This window comes from Epargyreus clarus, unplaced genomic scaffold (genome assembly GCF_041222505.1).
Source record: "Epargyreus clarus isolate Ecla_fem2 unplaced genomic scaffold, WU_Ecla_fem_2.2 ptg000019l, whole genome shotgun sequence".
Lineage (NCBI taxonomy): Eukaryota > Metazoa > Arthropoda > Insecta > Lepidoptera > Hesperiidae > Epargyreus > Epargyreus clarus.
This window is the reverse complement of record NW_027332227.1, coordinates 11,104,453-11,125,469: the sequence shown is the minus strand read 5'-3', so window position 1 is coordinate 11,125,469 and position 21,017 is coordinate 11,104,453. Positions and strand designations below refer to the sequence as shown.

General features: G+C 37.6%; 1 protein-coding gene across 5 annotated transcripts in view; it reads left to right on the top strand.

The window, feature by feature from the left end:
- The window catches only part of LOC140750090 (zinc finger SWIM domain-containing protein 8 homolog), a 34,882-nt gene extending 13,865 nt beyond the window's left edge, over positions 1-21,017 (top strand). The window contains exons 9-27 of one of the 5 annotated variants that reach the window (XM_073083447.1): positions 960-1,106; positions 1,211-1,295; positions 1,595-1,794; positions 2,229-2,415; positions 4,017-4,213; positions 4,837-5,054; positions 5,587-5,680; positions 5,778-5,969; positions 6,102-6,251; positions 7,111-7,406; positions 7,819-7,986; positions 8,290-8,402; positions 8,496-8,593; positions 9,620-9,797; positions 10,401-10,603; positions 11,734-12,203; positions 12,715-12,948; positions 13,257-13,406; positions 13,728-21,017. In XM_073083447.1, coding sequence (XP_072939548.1) covers positions 960-1,106; positions 1,211-1,295; positions 1,595-1,794; positions 2,229-2,415; positions 4,017-4,213; positions 4,837-5,054; positions 5,587-5,680; positions 5,778-5,969; positions 6,102-6,251; positions 7,111-7,406; positions 7,819-7,986; positions 8,290-8,402; positions 8,496-8,593; positions 9,620-9,797; positions 10,401-10,603; positions 11,734-12,203; positions 12,715-12,948; positions 13,257-13,406; positions 13,728-13,794 — 3,447 coding nt within the window. In that variant the 3' untranslated portion in view covers positions 13,795-21,017. Of the gene's footprint in view, positions 1-959; positions 1,107-1,210; positions 1,296-1,594; positions 1,795-2,228; positions 2,416-4,016; positions 4,214-4,836; positions 5,055-5,586; positions 5,681-5,777; positions 5,970-6,101; positions 6,252-7,110; positions 7,407-7,818; positions 7,987-8,289; positions 8,403-8,495; positions 8,594-9,619; positions 9,828-10,388; positions 10,604-11,733; positions 12,204-12,714; positions 12,949-13,256; positions 13,407-13,679 lie in introns of all 5 variants that reach the window. The other 4 variants (XM_073083444.1, XM_073083443.1, XM_073083442.1 and 1 more) reach the window with 4 other exon arrangements.

The window sequence follows — 21,017 nt, the reverse complement described above, 5'->3', positions numbered from 1 at the left end:
ACCCCAAAATTGCACTGCTCCATACGTTCAGTCCCGCCATAATCAAAGCATCCAACGGCTGTCATACGCTTTACCAACGGCGTGGCTTCCTAAGGCTTCGTTCAAAGCAATCCCAGGAAAATCACCAAACACGCGCGCCAAATGTGCAGGCCTCAAATGCCTCAAACCAATAAACGTCACCATTGATCTCCATCATGACCATGTGGACACGTAGGACCATCCCACCGCTGCTGTCGGCGATATCCCAATACCGCACTTTATTAATAAACTGAACGAAACGACTTTAATATGAGAATCACTTTTATTCACTTTTATTTATAATTCGGGCAGAGTAACGGCTTACACGACTGATTAAATGCGAATGAATCACGCTCTACCAGCGCGTGGACTTAAATACTACTCAAGTGACAAATAGCCTAAGAACTACCCTCTCACGTCACTTGTTTTGTTATAACAAGTGACGTGATTTACAATAAATTTAACTATTAATAAAATAACATTATATTTAAAATATTGTTTTAAAAATACGAGAATAAATATTTTAATATTATTATAATTCATATAATTTATTTGGTATGACTAACAAAGTGTTTTGAAGTACTACCGGAAGTCGTCCATATTTTAATCTAAATATTAATTCCACATTGACAATCAAAATTAACATGATAATAATTAATATTATATATTATAAAAGGTCTCGCCGCCCATATATACTTACATCTTTTTTCATAGTATATTTACTTACAAATGTACCACTTTCTTTACTTTCTTTATCTTTTTATTCAATCTTAGCTTATCCGGAAAAGATAGGTGTTTGAGTAACAAGATTGCATATTGCATACAATTGGGTTACATATTTTGTAATTTTACAAACGCATACTTAAGAGTTGTGTGATATTAATATAATGAGAATAACTATACTCGATACCTTGGGTAACCGGACGCCCTTTTATTCTTAGGTGAATTCCTCCAAGGCAGTACTGAACAATGAAATGTCGTTGAATTACCGACTGACTAATCCAGACCCGACAATGCTACATCGCACATTGATGCATAGAAACAGCCGCATTAATATCGACTTGTCCATGCCTGGACCATCTAATCAGGTAAGCAGATTTTTTATTATATACCTTTTGACATATACATAGATATTGTTGCAGTTGATTGGTGTTGTTAGGTATTTTGAGCTAAGGAAAATGTGTTTTTGCAGCCGTGTGGTTCTGGAGAAGGACCCAGTGCACCCATTCGTGACCCTGGACCCAGTGATGGCAATCATTCCAGTGTATCGTCAGAAGGTACTTGGATCATTTTATTATTTCAGAGAGTATAGATTCAATGTCGATAATCATAAGTAGCATTTGTAATATTGACAAATAAAATTATTTTCTGTTATCTGAAATTAATTTAATTGATTACACTATAATTAATACCAGTGTGTTAACTGTTGAATGTTTCAATCTTTGTTTATTTGTATTTTTCAAATGTCATGAGAACATAAACCACGATATACAAAAAATATTTTAGTAAAACTCTAAAAAGAAAAGTAGGTACTGGTACATACATTTAAAAATTAAGCTGATCATATATTTGTAAGGTTTCTGCGAGAACGAGGAGGAGATACTCCAGCAGAGCGGTGGGGACACGGACTCGCAGGAGTCGAGCTCGCCGCCGGTGTCGTCGGACGACGCCCAGCGCCGCGTCTCCAACGACGACTCGGTATCCGACGACGAGTGCAACATGTACTTCTACGATTCGGCGTCGAGACGCGTCGACGGTGGCTCCAGTAACGCTAATGTGAGACATCGATGATTAAAATTTTGGTTATTTTAGTATTCAGGGTAGTTTTAACAGATATTTTATTTTTACAATTATAAACATTGTATAGTGATTTTGCCATGTAAACATATTACTACCTTGTTAGCATATTTTTACAATAAAGCCTTCGTTATTACTTAACCCGTGAAAGATCATATTTTCCTAGTAATTGATGCCTGCAATGTATCTATTGTATATGTATAAACTACTAACATATACTATTGTGATCGTGAAAATCTGAATTTGTTGATAGAAAATATCACTTATCAAACATATACTTTACTAAAGTTTGTAGCTCATTTTACATGTGAAATGCTTCTACTCATAGCTATGTAAACTGGCAGTTAAAGGAAGCGAATACTGCTGCAAATATGTTTATCCAGACATATTTTGACAAGTATACATTTGTGCAGAACTCAAGCTCTTCAAGCAACCCGAGCGGGTCGAGCGCGTCGAGCAGCAGCATCACAGGCTGGGCGTGCACGTGGGAGGTGTCGTTCGCGCGCGCTGAGGGGCTGCAAGCGCACGGTCACGCGCGCGAGGCTTGCGCGCTCGGTGCGCACCTCGCTAGGGAGCTGCTGGCGCGACCGCCTGCCCTCGGTGAGTGTAACGCATTTACGTTTCAGATGTCAAGCGGAACAAGCGCGTCGAGCAGCAGTATCACGGGCTGGGCGTGCACGTGGGAGCTGACGCGATCGCCTGAACTTTATCATGATTTATTGATTTTGTTTAATACATTTTAGTCTCTTATATTGGGCTCTTATATTGGAGCATTTAAATTTTTGTTGATCTGAGGTATGAGTGAATGAAGCTGAATGTCGACTGGTACACTGATTTCTTCGTTACTTTTTATCCATTTTGTGTTCAGATTACTTGTGTGACTTCTATTAAAATAAAAAAAAAAAAACACGACTACTTAGAACCTACAAATATTGCTACCACAAGCTGGACAAATCCATCAACATCTAATGTGTTAAAATCTGGCTGGCTTTTTGAGCTGCAAAGCGTACCAAAAAATGAGGCGTACATACACATATCGACCTATCCGTAGAAAAAAGTTACTTCTGCAAAATCATTAGTTCAGGAGAAAAGCTGCAAAAAGTTTTCAGGAGAGCGATTTGAATTTGTCAAGCATAAAATCACCATTAACATTTTTCTTAATTATTCTAAAGGATTGAGTCTTTCCCCAAGCATGTAAAATACTAATTAACTTTGTTTTCTATAAAAAAATAGTTAAAAATGTTAAAAGCCAAGATTGCGTGTTTTTCATTCTGAAATCATAACCATTCTACTTTTATAATAAAATTACGTATTGAAAATAATAATTGCTTATTCTAACAAAGACATGCACACGGGTCGCCTCGCAGAGAACAAAGTCACGGTTGCCGATGTCCCATCCCGCGCGCTTGCGACCGCGTCGGCCTAGACGGCGAGTAAAGTTACTCGTACGCATATCGCCTCATTCTTTGGAAAATAAATCACATGTAACCTTATTCAACTGGTATCTTCGAAACTACATAACATTAAGAAAAAAATATTTTACTAATACAATATATAGGTCAGCTTGGTTTTATAACTACAATAAAAACGATTTGGTAGCATAATCATATATTACTTTGTTCTTCGTATAGGTCGATATTTGTAACAGCGTGTTATAATTTACATGCAAATTACGGCGAGTTTTTGTTGTTGTATTAATCGGTAGTAACAAGGGAGTGGCCTTGGTGCACTAATGTAACACACACATGCATACATACATACATATATACACACACACACACATTACATATACTCTCGAAAAACATAAGCCTCTGTGGTTTATAAACTTTATAAATTACGTACACATATACATATTTATCCCCTCAAAAAACGTTATCTTTTGCGGTCGGGCAAAAATACCGAATGAACATAAAGTGAACTTTACAAATTACGTACGTGTGATACAGCGGGCAACAACAACAACTGGGCGTTGGTCCCGGCGTTGGCTGCGTGCTGAGCGCCGCGGCGGAGGCGAAGCGCGCGCGCCGCCGCCACCCGCTCCCTTGTTACACTAATTACTACACTAACTTGTTATACAAACACATACATACACGCATACATACACACACATACATATACGCTCGAAAAACATTATCCTCTGCGGTCGGACAAAAATACTGAATGAACAGAAAGTGAACATAAATTACGTACGTGTTGTGTAGCGGGCAACAACAACAACGGCGGCGCGAGCGCTGCGTGCCTGGGCGTGGGCCCCGGCGTGGGCTGCGTGCTGAGCGCCGCGGCCGAGGCGAGGCGCGCGCGCCGCCGCCACCAGATGTCGCCGCGCCTCTCCGCCGCCTCGCACCGCCTCTCCTGCCTCGCCTCCGCTACGCTCGCGAAGTGCGCTTTCCTCTGCACTGTTAGTATTCGTTTATTACTACTACAGTTACAGAAGTAATTAGTTATAGTCCGCGTAAAACTACTAGTCCCTTTTGAATATAGAAATGAATCGCGTCGCAACAGCAAATTGTATGACTATATCTGCTCGCAACAACTTCAGAGCGGACTAGCAGTTTGGTGCGGACAATAATTATAGTCAATTACTATAGGAAAACTGATGTGATTTTTTTATTTATTGTATTAACTCTATTTTTAAAGTTTAAAAAGGAAAACATAATTTCAGATGGTATTTTCTGCCAAACCTGAGTAAATAAAAAATGCATCAGGAGAAGTAATAAAAAACTCAATTTAACCTGGTAAACATTTAGTTGTAATAAATTATTGCTATTTCAAATCGATATTTATTAATTCACACCAACTTAATACATGTTTAGTATTTATTTAAAACTTTAAACATGATCAAACACTTATAACTTAATATTAGTACTTTTAGATCTCCAGCTTCAAGAATATCAATACAGTATAATCTGAAATTCAGTTAGACCACTTAAATACATACATTTCCCATTAATATTAATAAACAATTTAAATCGAATCATACACTTCCTATTGTAAACTATCAAAACTGTAATTCTCTATCAGGTTTTAGCGGAGTTCTGCGAACACCACGAGTTGGCATTCCGAGTGGGTCTGTTCGCGCTCGAGATGGCTCGTCCACCGGCCAGCACCAAGGCATTGGAGGTGAAACTGAACAACCAGGAGACAGAACTCGTGGCGTTGCTGAAGAAACTGCCTACCGGCGCCGAACAGTTGGCACTGGCGCGCGAGAAGGCTGAACAACTGCGGGATGGCGCGCTTAGGTTTGTCATAGTTATAGTCATGTTTATAACATTAGTTGCCAGCTATATTATACTATCTAGAGCAAATGTAAGTACTATTTGTTGCCGCTACTAACACCGCGGGGATGGAGAAGAGGGAGGGGTCTGAGGTCACCGCCGTCCGCCCCACTACCGGCGCGCGCGCACTCTGATTTTGATCGCCTACGTCTCCATTACGTTTTCATATTAATTTTTATTGTTGAATGTACCATGTTTTAGAATTATAACGTTTACCGCAACATTTCTTTTTCTTATGTTCCCTTAATTAACACTATTTATATCTATGTAGTTGTTAATGCTTCTAACATATTAAAACTGATTTTTGCTGAATAAAATTAATGCGTGGTACATTTGCTATTATCAGTGTGCAATAACTTGCTCGCAAGTCGCGGCGTGTTAACAAATCTGTCCTATAAAAATGAAAAGTTATATATAGTATGCACTGCCTTGTTAGAGTTATGTAATTGTTATGATAATTATGAAATTTATTTTATAAACATTTTTTTTATTCTAGGAATCGTGGCCCAGCCCTGCTGCCTATCGCATTGGCAAGCTTTTTGTTCGATGTGCTGGTGTTATCTGCTACCGACAAAGAAAATAAGCATTACGTAAGATCGTTTTCCTATGAATAAATAGCTCTATGAAATGTTAGGAAAAAAAAAGTTTTGCTATTTAAATAATGTATCAAATATTTTCCGAATGCAGGCAAGGGTGCCGGCAGACGAAGCACTGGGTTTCGAGGCAGCGGTGGCCGCGTTGGGCCTGAAAGCTAACGTGTCTGAAGCGGACCATCCATTGCTCTGCGAAGGCACTAGACGCCAGCGAGGCGAACTCGCTATTACACTGTTATCTTTCTACAAGGAAGACCCAGTTAAACTGGCACGGATTATGAATAAAGTACGTGTTAAAATTGGTTATTTTTTGTTAATACATGTTTAGTATTCATGCTGTCAACAAAGTGTATGTGTTTTCAGCGAGAATAGAAAATACTTTAATGATTAAGAGATTAATATAATTTACGTGTTGCAGCTATTGGACCGCGAAATCCACCAACTGACGAAGGGACCGATGGTGAGCATGTACTACACAAACAACCCGCGCAGCGACCGCGGCGAGCGCGACCGCACCTTCCCGCCGCTCATATTCGCGCTCAACGTGCGCAACTTGCAACACGCACACGTAAGTTGTTCCTTGTTACTAAGTGTGTGTCAGTGGATAACGTAGTGGTTAAGAAACTCGGCCTCTCGATCGAGGGGCCCGAGGTTCAAATCCCAGGCACGCACCTCTGATTTTTCAAAGTTATGTGCGTATTAGAAATTAATCTTCATTATTGAATGTGCGTATTAGAAATTCTCTTCTCCATAACGAAACACCTTGTGAAGTGGTGGTCGTTGTATTGACATTCAAAAAGTGCTCTGTAAAGAACCTATTTTGAATTTAAAAAAAATGATATTGATTTTTTTTAATTATCACGTGCTAAACGGTGAAGGAAAACATCGCGAGTAAACCTGCATATCTGAGAGATTTATAAAAAAAAATCTCTAAAGGTATGTGGAGCCTACCAATACGCAATTGGCCAGCGCGGTGGACTATGGCCTAATCCTTCACATTATGAGAGGAGACCCGTGCCCAGCAGTGGGACTGTAATGTGTTGATGATGATGATGTTAAGTTAAGGTATTCTGAAAAGGGAGCTTAGTTTTGTGCTGTAAACGGGTTATATTAGCAAAGCTGTAAACAACCACGAAATAGATACTTTTGTATAGGTTTATGAAAGTTTTAGAATTAAATATCAAAAATATTATTTAATGGTTGTAAATAACGGTGGGTCAAGTAAGTGATTTTGCCTAAATTCTAAATAAAAAAATAAATTATATCTTAACGTTAAAAAACCGATTTCAACTTATATTGAGCATAACATTATATATTATACAGTGAAAAAAAGAACATTAAAAACAAATAAACAGCATTTATAACCGTGCGCCATATTACTATTTCAAGATGTTTTAAGTTAACATTACTTTGTTTTGTTTGTTCAGCCGCCGTCTGTCCGTGGTCCCGGGGGTGGAGCCGGCGCGTGTTCTCTATCCTTGGACTTGGAGCACCTGGCCGTGGGCGACTGCGGGCCGTCGCCGCCCGCGCTGGGCATCCCCGCGCTGCAGCCGCACCACCAGCCGCAGCACCACCACGCGCACGCGCCGCACTCGCACCAGCACGCGCACCCGCACGCGCACACGTCGCACGCGCACACGCACACGTCGCAGCCGGCGCACTCGTCGCACTCCGCCACTCACAACGTGCAACACCAGCCCGTGCCCAGGATCAAGGATACCAGGTTAGTAACATTTATTTATTAAGTTCATTATATAGGAGTAGCAGAAGAGCATGCAGTCTACCTGATGTTAAGTGGCTACAGCCGCCTATAGACATAATCAACTCCAAATAGGATTAGATATTTCTACCTGAGGTCGCCCACAGATGCGCAGCCACCCCTGAGGACTAAGCTGTAAAGCCTCCGAAAAGTACAAATCCCTTACCACGTCCCTCAAACCATAACACAGCAGCGCTTGACACTGCTATTATTGGGCAGAAATAAGTGTGGTGGTCTTGCCGCCGGAGTCGAACCAAAACAGGTTCTACCTTCAGAAATAATTGTTCAATTAATAATGGTTATATTACATTATCAAAATATTTGTTTTTTATTTCAAATACCATACAAATGTTGTTCTTATCATTTTGTCTCACAGATATAAGGGCAAACGCCTGTATCCATCTGTACCGAACCAGCCTTCGGAAGCATCGGCGCACTTCATGTTCGAGTTGGCCAAATCGGTTCTGTTCAAGGCCGGTGGATCATCGAGCACAAGTTTATTCACGCAGACCTCATGCGCAAGGGAGCACCATGGCCCTCACCGGTAAGTTATGAGAATAACAATAAAAATATTTAAATCTTAAATTTATTCTGTAAATTAGATAATTATTGTTATTTAATATTTTAGTCAGTGTGTTTGCACTTTATAAATGTTACATTTATAGCATATGCAATATTTATTTTTTCTGTGTTTGATGGAAGGAAATTGGTTTTAACACCTGTTATTTGCTACTGAAGAGTAGTATACTATAGTAGGGATAGTTGATTAGCCTATTTGTTGGTTATGATTCGATTATTGGACACCAAAATAAGCGACAGATGTACGTAATATGCTTTTAATTTACAGAGGTCTACACATGGCCGCATTTCAACTCGGCCTCTACGCTCTCGGCCTACATAACTGTGTGAGCGCTAACTGGCTCAGTCGCACCTACTCTTCGCATGTCAGCTGGATCACAGGTAATTAAAAATGCTTTATGTTGCACATTCTCTAATTTAAAAAAATATATTTTTATAATTGAAAGTAATGAACGTTATTTGATGATAATACAGGTCAAGCAATGGACATTGGTGCGCCAGCCATTCTCTTCCTAATTGATGCTTGGGAAGGTCATCTGACTCCACCAGAGGCTGCTGGTATAGCCGATAAGGTAAGTGGCTTATACATTTACACACCAGAATAAGATAATATGCAATAAAATAAACATTCTGATGTATGTGTTATTTATTATTCTTCTTTCTTTTACTCTTTTATTTTTAGAGTGGTAATATACTTGTGCTTCGAGTTGTTTATAGTTCATGGAAGTAGGTAAATTATATAAATCGTGAGTTCATTTAAGATAGTGTTAATATGTAGTACACTGCATATTCATAAACATCTGTAATCAATCTCTAATAAGATATGGGATTTGAGATTGACAATATGTTGCTAATCCTGAAGACTTAATTTAGAAACTGCTATTATAAAACAATAACAAGTATTCTGGAGAGAGTGGTAAGATATAATAACTTCAATTGATGCTAAGTATAGGCCGATTCATAATTAGGTGTCCAAAATGACGACGAAGGTGTGGATCTATCATGAAAATATGTTTTAACTGGTAGTTTCTTATCTTTGACGATATTAAATTAATACAACGATAATAATATAATAATCTAAATAAATTTAGATCAATTCACATTTTTCAATATTTATATTAACTCAATTTCGTTTCATACAGTAACAATAATAAAACAAGATTTATGGTAGAAAATTAAAATGTGATAATGGTAGCACAATCGGGATCCAAAACATTTCTGTGCTGCCAATTTTTAGGTTCGTTGTTGATATCATTGTTTTTTTAATCATTTTCGTGATCGTGGTCGAACTCGAATGTTTCTTGTTTTCATAGCACGTTTGTGAAATTGTGTGTAATTATTAAGTATTTACTTTTTGTTGAGTTTTTGTTTCTTGTTAATTGTTTTAGGGTTTACAATATCTGTAATAGTATTTTGACATTGACGTTTCTTACACCTAATTATGAATCAGACTATAGTTGGCACCTGAAGAGTTTGCTAAAGCCTGCTCCACAATCTCGCGAATAAAACCCGATTCGTATGGGCTCATTCTCGTTTTTCGTGATTTTCTCGTGTTCTCGCGAGAAAGTGGAGCGCGCTCAATGGTGATGGTTGCGTAGGCGTCGTCCGGGCGCGACGTGGCGACGGTGCGCGCGGCGGCGGAGCTGGCGCTGTCGGTGCTGCCGCACGCGCACGCGCTCAACTACAACGAGATCCAGCGCGCCGTGCTGCAGTGCAAGGAGCAGAGCGACGCGATGCTCGAGCGCGCCTGCCTCATAGTGGAGGCCGCCGCCAAGGGTACCGACACATCGAACTCAGAATCATCTCGTACTGTTCACCTCACTCTAACCATTACGTTTTTTTGTTTCTTTTTTTTTTTGTGTGTTCAGTTTGCGTTTGTGTGCCTAGTGTTTCGTTGTGTTGTGTTGCGGTCTCGGTTCGCAGAGGTGAAAGGATGTGTTGCGTTTTTTTTTGATTCTGTGTAAAGTGTTAAGTAAGTTTTATTTTAAAATAATAAAATCTTAGATAATATTTCTTGTTCAGATATTGATTTCGGATTGTAATGGACATCTCACTAGTCCAAGTAATTGACAAAAGTTTAATAACGCAATAATATTCTTCTGCTGAAGTGAACAAGATGTCGTAGAATGATAAAAAATAAAGAGTAAAGGATTTTATTTAATATCTACTCACTGCAAAATATTACTTGCATGCATGTCATAAGACGAAATTTTATAGTATAATTTAATTAAACTGTTTTAAGTTATAGACGTAGACATTTCTGGCTTAAATATTTTATCTTGATTTCTTTTTATACTTTTTTTATTTTCTTATTGTGGTCTTTAATTCAAATACGTTTCATATGAACATTTTAATTAATATCAACAGAAAACTCCGCAGGTGGCGGGGTATACCCCGAAGTTCTGTACACGGTGGCGCGATACTGGCACGAGTTGTACTTGCGACTAGCTAATGATGAATCGGAACTGTTGTTAGACGAACCTCAGTACCGTGCGCCGCAACCGGTCGCCGTTCCCATGCCCTATCCGCTACCATATTCCTTCGCGTACCATCCTTACCCACCACCAATATATCAGCTTCAGGTAAGAATTCATTGTTCATAATAAAAAAAATGTTGGACCATATTCATTTTTTGTGTAAAATATGTTGAATTATAATACAGTTTTATTAATAATAATGAAGCCACTGTCGGACAGGCCTTCTAGGACATCTGTAATATACCCCAAATAAGATTAGGTCGTATAACTCGATGTCGGCCACAGACGTATAGCATCCCTGAGGTGATGCCAAAATGCCGAAATATGCATACAAATATGCACTAAAAGGGCAAAATTCTTTAACACAAGTTTTACGTTCTTTTACGCAAATTGATATAGGGTATCCCGTCAATGGTATCAGTCTTTAGTTATTGGCATTAGGATCAAGTTTTATCAACAAATCTAGAATTATTTTTCATTTTTGTCAAACCATAATAAAATGACAGTCACATTTCTCTGTTACCAAAGTGTGAACATATGGGAACATTTTATAAAAGAAAAGTAAAAAAAAAGAAAGAAAAAAAAATAGAAAAAATATACATGTCGAATAGATAACCTCTCTTCCTTTGGGAAGTCGGTTAAAAAATAAATAATGATGACTTTTTAATAAGTGACTGAAATAATAAACAAAATGGAAAATTTTAAAAAATATACATTTAATAAAACTTTTCAATTTTTTTATCTTTTTCGAATTTCTGAAAAATCAAGGTCATCGTCATCTAAACTTTTAGTATATTTTGTAACTAATTGTAATATGAATGTTATATTTATGTTTATAGGTATGGTATTTTACAACTTTTTATTTATTGGGCGGGAAATAATATAAATGGGGCATCACCCCACTGTAATCTTACAGTTATGAACCATAAAAACAATACGCCGAATTTATATAACTACTGATATATGCACTATCAATGAAAAAGTGCTAAAATATGCAATAAGACCAAAAAGGCGGCGTTTTATGCATTTGCATATGCAAATATGCAATTGCATACAATCCGATGTCTAGTGATAACATATTTTGATGTACGTTGTTGGGTGATATTGTTCGTTAATGTTAATACATTAACGACAAAACAAACACGACAAAAACACCACTATATAATTATAGTGGTGTTTTTTTAGTATCTGATAATAATGTATGTGTTAATGTTAATGAGTAAAATTATGTCTAGTACGGCGGAGCGCCTCCACCGCCACCGGGAGCTCAATTCGCGCTGCCGCAGTACTTCGTGCGCGGCATCGTGGCGCCGCCGCCGCCGCACCACGCGCACGCGCCGCACGCCGCGCACGCGCCGCACGCCGCGCACGCGCACCACGCCGCGCTGCCGCAGCACGTGGCGCACGCGTTCGCGCTCGAGCCGCCGCTGCCCGCCGCGCCCGCGCCGCCGCCGCTGCCCGCGCCGCACGCCGCCAACGCCGCGAACGCCGCCGCCGGCGTCAACGTCAACGTCGGCCCCGCCAACAACGTCAACATCGGCGCCGCGGCCGCGGGGAATAACGCGAACAACGCACAGGGCCCGGCGGCCTCGCTGCCGCAAGCGCAGCTCCGTCGCCTGCTGGCCGCCTACAGGGTCGGCATGCTGGCCCTGGAAACTCAAGCCCGACGCGTGCACGACGATCGCCCGCAGAATAAATTTGGAAGGTAATCGGTCAATCTGCATATTGGATACATAGAAACTATTTGCTGCCAGACATAGAATATAATAGAATAATTTATTTGCATAGAATAGGATTCTGCTAACAATACGGTAGCATGCAAATTAAAAAAAAATAAAATTAAAATTAGTTGTCATAAAAAATATACAATTATAAAAAATAAAGAAAAATGTCAATAGAATCAATTGCATAGAAAGTCATTTGTATTATAAAAAAAATTCAACAATAAATATGTCCTTCATTTAAATTTGAAAATATTAGACGATTGTTTCTTAATGTCATCTGTTAAGTTATTACATATTCCATTAGCGTTTCGCTGGAGCAAAAACGTACATTGTGGTTTGTCGAGTACTAGACGATGACCACGTTTGGTGTTTTTAGGGTACAATTATTCAGCAGTTTTAAATAGTCTTTGGTTGTGCCTAACAATCAAGCATGCTTCAAGGATATATGTAGATGCAAGAGTCAAGAGTCATATAACTGCATTTCTCTAACAGGAACCCACCATACGGAGATCACGTGAAGTGGCTGCTGCGTATATCGAAGCGGCTGGGCAATACCTACTTGCAACAGTTTTGCGCTTGCGCCGTCAACTCGGTGATGTCGCCCTTCGTTCTGTACGAACTGTGCGTGGAGTCCGCGCACTGGCTCGCTAGGGGCGGCTCGCACCAGGTGCTCATGCAACACTTGAGAGGCACACTGGGCCCACTGGTGCACAAATGTCAACAGATGTGAGTACTCTGGTATATTTATTAGAATTCTTGTTTTTTATACTCTTTCGAATTATTTTGAAACTGGGATATAATGTAACATGTAAGGTAACATAATGAAAGACCCAACATTATAGAATCTTATTCGTATTTTAGAGGAAAACTTTACTTATTTTTAAATTCATATTGTGTTGTATTACATTGTATTGTACTTATAACTTCACTTGACCACTTTATATTTTATTTTGTATATTAAAGTTTTACCATTTATTTACTCAAAAACAGGCAGTATTCTTTCGAGCATCTCCTTAACAATAATTTATTCGTAGGTTCATCCAGTGCATACACCAGAAGCTGTACCACCTGACACCGGTGGAGTACGAGGAGTTTGTGGGCATCGTGCTGTCCGCGCGCCTCGCGTTTCAGTTGACGCCGGAGGGGTATACCCAATTCAAGGAGTGGCTCGCTTCTCTGCGCAGGTATGATATTCCGACCTTTTTATACAGTTATTTTTGTTCTACTTATATAATTAAATACTGATATATTGAAGGTAGCAAATGGGTTTGTGTATGTGATAGTATGAAATGTTGGATTTTCATATTATCACATACACACTTATACAGGAACATAGTTTATCTAAAAACGTTTTTGATCACTTTAGGTGTATTATATATGTAATAGGAGATATATTTTTAGAAACAAAGTAGATAATAATTGCAGTACCTTTAGTATCAAATAATGTTTATGTGTAGGTTTGGCTCCGAGGCCACCGCACAGTTGTAGCAAGGCACTATTTGCAGGTCGAAGTCGTGCAAGAAGGATCTATGGACGCAGCTGAACGCGGCGCTGCAGACCAGCGCCAAATGACGGCGGCAGCCGATAGTTTGTATAGTGCGGGGCCCCGCGCGCAAACTGTCACACCTAAGGCGTTCGCCGCGCTACCGGTTCTTGTACCCGCTGCCCCCTCTCTAAATCACATCCCCTGTGTTATTTGTAATTTGAGCCCCCAACCACCCGCGGGGCCCTTGTCCGCCCTTAGCTTTCGATTCTAGCCGTCTGAATAGTCGTTCCTAGTGAAGTTTCTAATGTTCACGTTAGGTTATGTGAGCTCGACTGTACTTAATGTTAGCGGGTTAACACTTGCATGTCGTCATGTTTTTCACTCTATTGAATGTACGTCACGAAAATTTTCAACGTCTTATTGATATGACCTTGAGCTTGAATTACAAATAATACAACGCCATTACACAGCCAGAACATGAAAACAACTCTACTTAGTAATAATGTGTAACTCGATTAGAGGTAATCGATCTCAACAGTAACGAATGAACAGAATTACGATCAAGAAAAAATGTTGCTAACTCCTGGAAATATAAGTTTATTTTAGTATTATGTTTAAAAGTTGTTATAAAAATGTCATTTATGTACAATTTGAGAGCTTGGCGACCGATGTACATTTGTAATGATTTAAAAGTTAGATCTCCATTTGTGTATTAATATTGTGTATGTCGTTCTATACTATTTTATTATTATTATATTTCGTTTATCGATAATTACCATGGAATGTCAAATGAAGCTCATGTAAAGGTTGTGCATAAAATAGTCTGAGATTTGGTTGTAATCAGAGTTATATTGTAAGACGACAGATGAAAAATGCATCGGGGATGTACGACATACAGAGGAGTTTAGCAACATTTCACATTTAGGAGTATTATGTTGTTCAGTGTAATAGACGGACGAATAATGTATGAGAAGTAAAATGTACGAGTCGAGAAAGTTTTTCGGACTGTTTTATCTGTAAGCGTTTAACTCATCTATGGCATTAGACTGAGCCGAGGTGACAGTTACATTTGCTAGCTTAGTCGTGTCTCTTATCGGATTAGAGTATTGCACAAATAGTATTTCAGATGTTTTTCGATTTCTACTACTATCGGGTATTTATTTTACCAGTAACACAACTCTGTATAACTAGTCAAATGGTTTTGATAGCCTCATTGGTGTGCCCGTGAGGCTTCAATGCTGTAGCTCATTTAGTTTTCTTTTCTCGTGACTGAGCGGTGGCAGTTGTCGTGCGGGCGCGTAACCTCCCACTTGTCAATCTAAATATCTGTGAACCTGTCTATTGAAAGAAATCTTTAACAGTATCTATCAGCAATTGCGCCCCAAAAGAACTGAATAGAAGAATAATCGAGTAGAATAATTCTGCTTTTAACTATCTCATCATCAGATCTTTATAATAGTCACGCGGGAGTATTATACTCTGGGAGTATTATACCTGGAATTATACTCTTTCGTATAAAAATATCGAAAACGGTCCATGAGTTCCAGAGATATTCTACAATTTACTTAAACACTACGGGTTAAAATGAAGACTGATGTGCAATGAAAAGGCGTTACACAACTATAATGCCTCATAGCCAGTAACCAAATAGACTGATTCCTCATACTAGACGTATGTTCTGGTATTATAACAGGAAAATATTGTGGCGCACTTGTCCGAACCAATCATATATTCTGTGACTATAAATTCACACTTTGCTCTGCTCTGTCATATTGCAACGAGTTCACAGACCTATCCATATGAAATAACTGTTACGAGTCAATGGTACTCGTTCACGCAACCAAACGGAAAAGCGTCGAAGTAGGGAGCTCCCCTTTCAGTATCCTATTCAGTTGTGGCCCACGGATATTTCCACCGGAATATACGTACTTCGTACGTAGTAAGCGCTCCCATCCGTATTAACTCCCGCACGACCAATGCCACCGGACGGTAGTAGCATAAGAGCTTGATTTTAACACCTCTTGGATAACGATCTCGTGCGATTATAATATAAAAGTTCAAAAGAGGTGTTAAATGATAATTATAAAATGTTAATCAGTTACCGAATCCGGTTCGAATACTCCCTATCTCTATTCTTCGCTGACTGATGATACGCGTGAAGTGGATATTTTGGTTCGGTTGGATTAACATTTTTTTTGTTTATTTTTAGTTAATATTTCGCGTTTGGTGGGCAACTGATGGGATATGATCTGATAATAAGTTGAATCAAAGTCCCCATTTTCATGAAGTTCCATTTAAAAGACAATTTTGTTTTTTTCATTTTGGTTATATTTTGATCACTCATTCGTTTTGTGTGTACAGAGTCATACAATCACAGTTGTCCATTAAACCTTACTCAGTACATTTTAAATCATTGTCCACTAGCGAATTATTTAAAAGATCTCCGTCGCGTATTTGTGAGTAAGCGTTAGGAAACAATTTTGAACCGCTCATTGCGTTCGCCTCTCGCACATTCGTGTTTATCGGTATTTTTCAATTTTTGTTTTAAGTCGTAGTATTTGCGGGGTAGTGTTACGGTTGAGAAGGTACTTAGAACGGTGTTGTAGTTGGTGAACTATAAATCCCGGTATGTAATTACGCAGTATGAAAATTTGGTTTTAAAAAAGTAATGTTTGGAAATTCTTTATAAGTACAAATAATAGGCCTAATGGCGGCAACGTCTCTGAGATAGACTGCACGATAAATATAATATTTTTATTATGTTTTTTTCGTGTTGAATTAAAAATCGTTTCGATTCTTGCATAAAACAGAATTCCTGGCAAGGCAAACTGGCAATCTGAGTATTTTGGTCAGTTGGAGTTTCGTGCACATTTTTTTTGCGATTCATCAAGATGAAGACTACTAATGCGTAGGGTTCATTTGATTCTATGCTAAAATTACATGCCGGGAAATATATAAATTTGGATAGCGACTGCAAAGTTGGAGGGGACGTGTATCGGCCATCGTGGGCCCGAGACACTGTCACTGTAGTTCGGAATGACACACCATTTGTTGAATTGCGACTGTTTTTATATGCACCGCAGTCTCCCTATTTAAATATAACAGCACTTGCGCCGCGTATAAAAACTCAAAATAAGAATTCAAAATTTATAACAATAGTCCATATTATATTGAGGAATTGGCTGAGATGTTTCGAGTGACCTAAATAGTGTCATTAGACTACAGATTTATTAGACAGATTGTAGATGATGACCGTCGATACACTATTTTTGATATTCTCTTGTCGAAATTTGCAGTTTCATGAATGTTTATGTATAAGAATTCTGCGAAACGTAGGGGTGAGTTCGATAATTATAGTAACTTTATTTACAAGTTTATATTATTATATATTAATATTATATTATAAAGCAAAGTAGCGTCTTGAGAGCCTTGGGAGTATAATTATAATATAATGAATAGGAAGTAAGCGCTGGCAACAAACTTTGTATACTCATTCCAATGTGTCGTCTAATCACTGATTTAGTATACATCAATGTAAAATGACTCTCATGATTAAGATGCGATAAGAGATTAAAGAACTCAAAAAATTGACTTATATTACATAGGAATTGCTCAATAATAGTATGATTCTGAAGATACAATATTAATAAACTAACAATGCTATTTATGTCTTACTAAAACTTAAGAAAACATGCAGACTTATAATATTGTACTCATTCTTAAGCTTTATTGAGTTGTTACTAAGTTGTATTTATTAATTTGCTTCTAGGCATGTAATCGGGATTATTATTATTTAAATTATTTATACGATTATTTTAAATGCATGTGACTGATGTATCTGTGTAAAAGTTGTTCTTAATAACATAGTTTATACATCAGCTGCTCAGCTGAATCGGTCCTATAATTTAAGGTTACATGAATGTAAATCTTTACATCTTTATAGTTTACTGGCGAAATGACAGCCAGTGGCGAATGATGACGATTTATATTGATGATAACTTTCGGATATATTACAAATAATTATAAGCATCTAATTCGGAATGAGCCGCGGCGAGTTCTTAATTTGATACGATTCCATGAAAAAAAAAAATACAGGAGTCCAAGTGTCTTTGTAGATTTTGTGATTCTACCCAATACACTAATCGACGAATCACTTAATTTGTCAATGACATCTCACGGAATTAACACTAATTTCATTTCTGAAATCATTTGGTTATCTCCATGGCAGATTAATCACATAAATCAGAAACAAGTCACCTATAGAACAAATACTGTAAGGTAGCCATCTAACAATAAACATAAAATGTGAGACCTTGAGCGTCTACAAGGGTGTAAGTGTCATCAAAATCACCTAAATGTAGCAGCACCGAGGTCACAACATCGTACTTACGGATAAAATCTAACATTGGAATGATAAATTTGTTGCCAGGGCGCGTCGTGTAGTTTTAATTCAATATCTTATTAAGTAGATGTTTATGTGCATTCATTAAAAGTGTGGATGTTTTCAACATTCACTAGTTAGTAAATTTTAGATTGCTAGTTAGTATAAATTGACATTTCTAATCATCTGGTATAAAGCTGTGGGGATACTCAATTTAGGTCTTCTTTCGATTGAAGGGAACTTATCCGTGAACTCTTTATAGTATTTCTCGATTAATATTATGACTATAGTTTAGGAGTTGTACATTCAGCACAACAGTTTCTTTGTTACCGATACGTTAATAATGCACTTTGAGTTACAATAGCTACCTGTTTAGCAAAAACAATAGCTTTGGACGTCAGGTATAACTTATTATGTGTTTAAGATATCTCGTACATTAAAATTAAGTATTCTAGAAACTCTACACTCGACTATCTTATAGCATTCAGATTTTAGAACTTATAATATTTGACAGAGTTTAAGCCATTCTAGAAATCAAATTATTTTGTCATATTGACTTGCCGTCCATGTTTATTTTGCGAATCTGTATAATGTATAGTGTTTGTGTTGCAGTATCTTCCTATTAGATGTCACGAAAATACTTGCATACTTGTATATTTACATTCGAAACCTACAGAATTAATTATATTATTATGCTCGTTGGGCATTATTAACCTTTTCTGGTATCTATAGTTTCTTCGGAGATAAATGTATCGTCTCCTTAAGACTCATTTAAAGAGTGCTTTGACGTTTTGTCTCAAAGAACTATTTTTACACTTTAAAACATATTTAATGATAAAAAGAAAATAACATATATCGTTAGTTTCGTAATTTAAGACGTTAGTACGAAGCATATTTTAATTAGTCGTTTAATGCATGACATAGATGTAATTCGCCAAGTATTGAACGGTAATTTGAAGTGTTAAGGTGTTGTGTTTCTTTATTTGCAGATTGCTATTACATATCAGTTGTTTCTATTCGACTTCTTCACTTGTATCACGCGCATGTACGGGTCTGCGTTCAGTGCCTACATTGCAGATTTTTGATGAATTGTTTGTTACCCAAATCAGAGGCTCTGAACCATCTCAGTAATTTCGGCAATTTTTTTCACATTCTAAAGTTTATTTTTTTAAATTACTTAGCCCATTTTTACTATATGTAATATCGTTTTAATATTTCAATCCATAAATCCTGTTATGAATGATTGGATGTTGATATAAATTACAGCGTATTTCGTTCCTACGACGTCGTTACGGATGGGTTAGTTCGTTTGAAGGAACGTCAACCGAATGCTCTAACGGAGCCTCTGAACGGGTTACAATTAAATTTTTCTCTTAAAATATGGCTCTGAACGCGGTTCCAGTAGTGTAGTATAAGCTCCAGTGTATACGTTGTCGTTTTGTGCATAATTTTAATAATCACAATTTTAGATGCCCATACAACTTGGATTTATGTATGTGCAGTAATTTCCAACAATTCATATTAAGATTTTTGAACGGCGAAATGCCAGGAGTGCCTAAATTGAATAGAGAAATAGCTTCCCTTGCCCCCTCTCTTTATACGTCACGGCATTGTATCGTATTCACACGTTGACCTACGTCCTGTTGTGTAATGCTCTTCATAGGTGTTTAGTTTAATGCAACGTGTTTAGTTACTTAATATATTTAAGTGTCGGATTAGATTGTCAGCCCTGCAATGTTCATGGTATTGTATTTCGGAATCTACGTCACATCACAACCAGTCAAAGTATTGAGGATAACAGTATAGCAAGTCTTTAGTTCTAAATCGACGATGCATAATTATTTTATACATCTGGATTTGTAGTTTAATTATACACTTTGTAAGTGTGGTGTCTCCGCCTATTAAAATATGTAACCATTACAGAGTTTGAATGGCTACCTATTAGCGTACGTAATACATTTATATGATAATATCTTATCGATTCATATCGCACATTCTCTCGTTTGCAACACACACGGAGGTACAATGAAAATAACTGTTTATTGTGGCATTTGTCTTCGGTTTGTTTTTAAATCTTTTGAAAAGTGAAAAGTGTTATTGTTATACAAATATAATATTGGGCTATAAATAAAATTAAGCATAATGTAACACATTAAATTGTATCAAAATTGTTATCATGAAAATTGTTGCATCAAAGCGCTGTTTAATTTGTTTAAATTATATATAATTTGGATTAATCTTCGCCAAAACTGATATGCCTCGAAAGCTGGCAACCATGTTCATTCTTGCAGGACGTATAACTGACAAGAACTTCTTGAGTAATAGTCGAATGTAAATCTAACACCCAGGATGTCTATAAACAATCTTCGTACCTACCGTTTTGTGTTTTTAATTTGCGGTGTCATAATATTATTTTTCATCAAATTCATTGTTTAAGGACATCCTGCGTTCATATAATATGTAGTGTGCCCATACATTCTATATAATATTTAAAATAAATAGCACTAGACATTTTGCTCCGTTGTCGCAAATGGTTGTAATTATAAAAAAGTAATTATTATTATTATTAGTAAATTGATAGACTGTGTTGCACGATTTCTAGTTTGACCGTGTCTACTATTCATGTTGTCGCTTTTCATGCAAAACAGTATCCACGTTAGGGACTGAACACTTTGTTATGACAAGTTTCGTTGACAATTAGCTTGCGATTGCATGTCTATCCACAACGTGCGTTTTACAGCATTCGGTGTTTACCTTCTTGCGATATCTCCCCTCTACTATAAATGTACGTTTCTACTCAAACTCGAAATATTTTGACCTCTAGATCATTTTTATTATTACTTTTACGATTACACATAAGTCTTTTTTGGCAAAATATTTGAAGTAACATTATTTAATTATTCAATATACTTATTCTATATTTAAGAA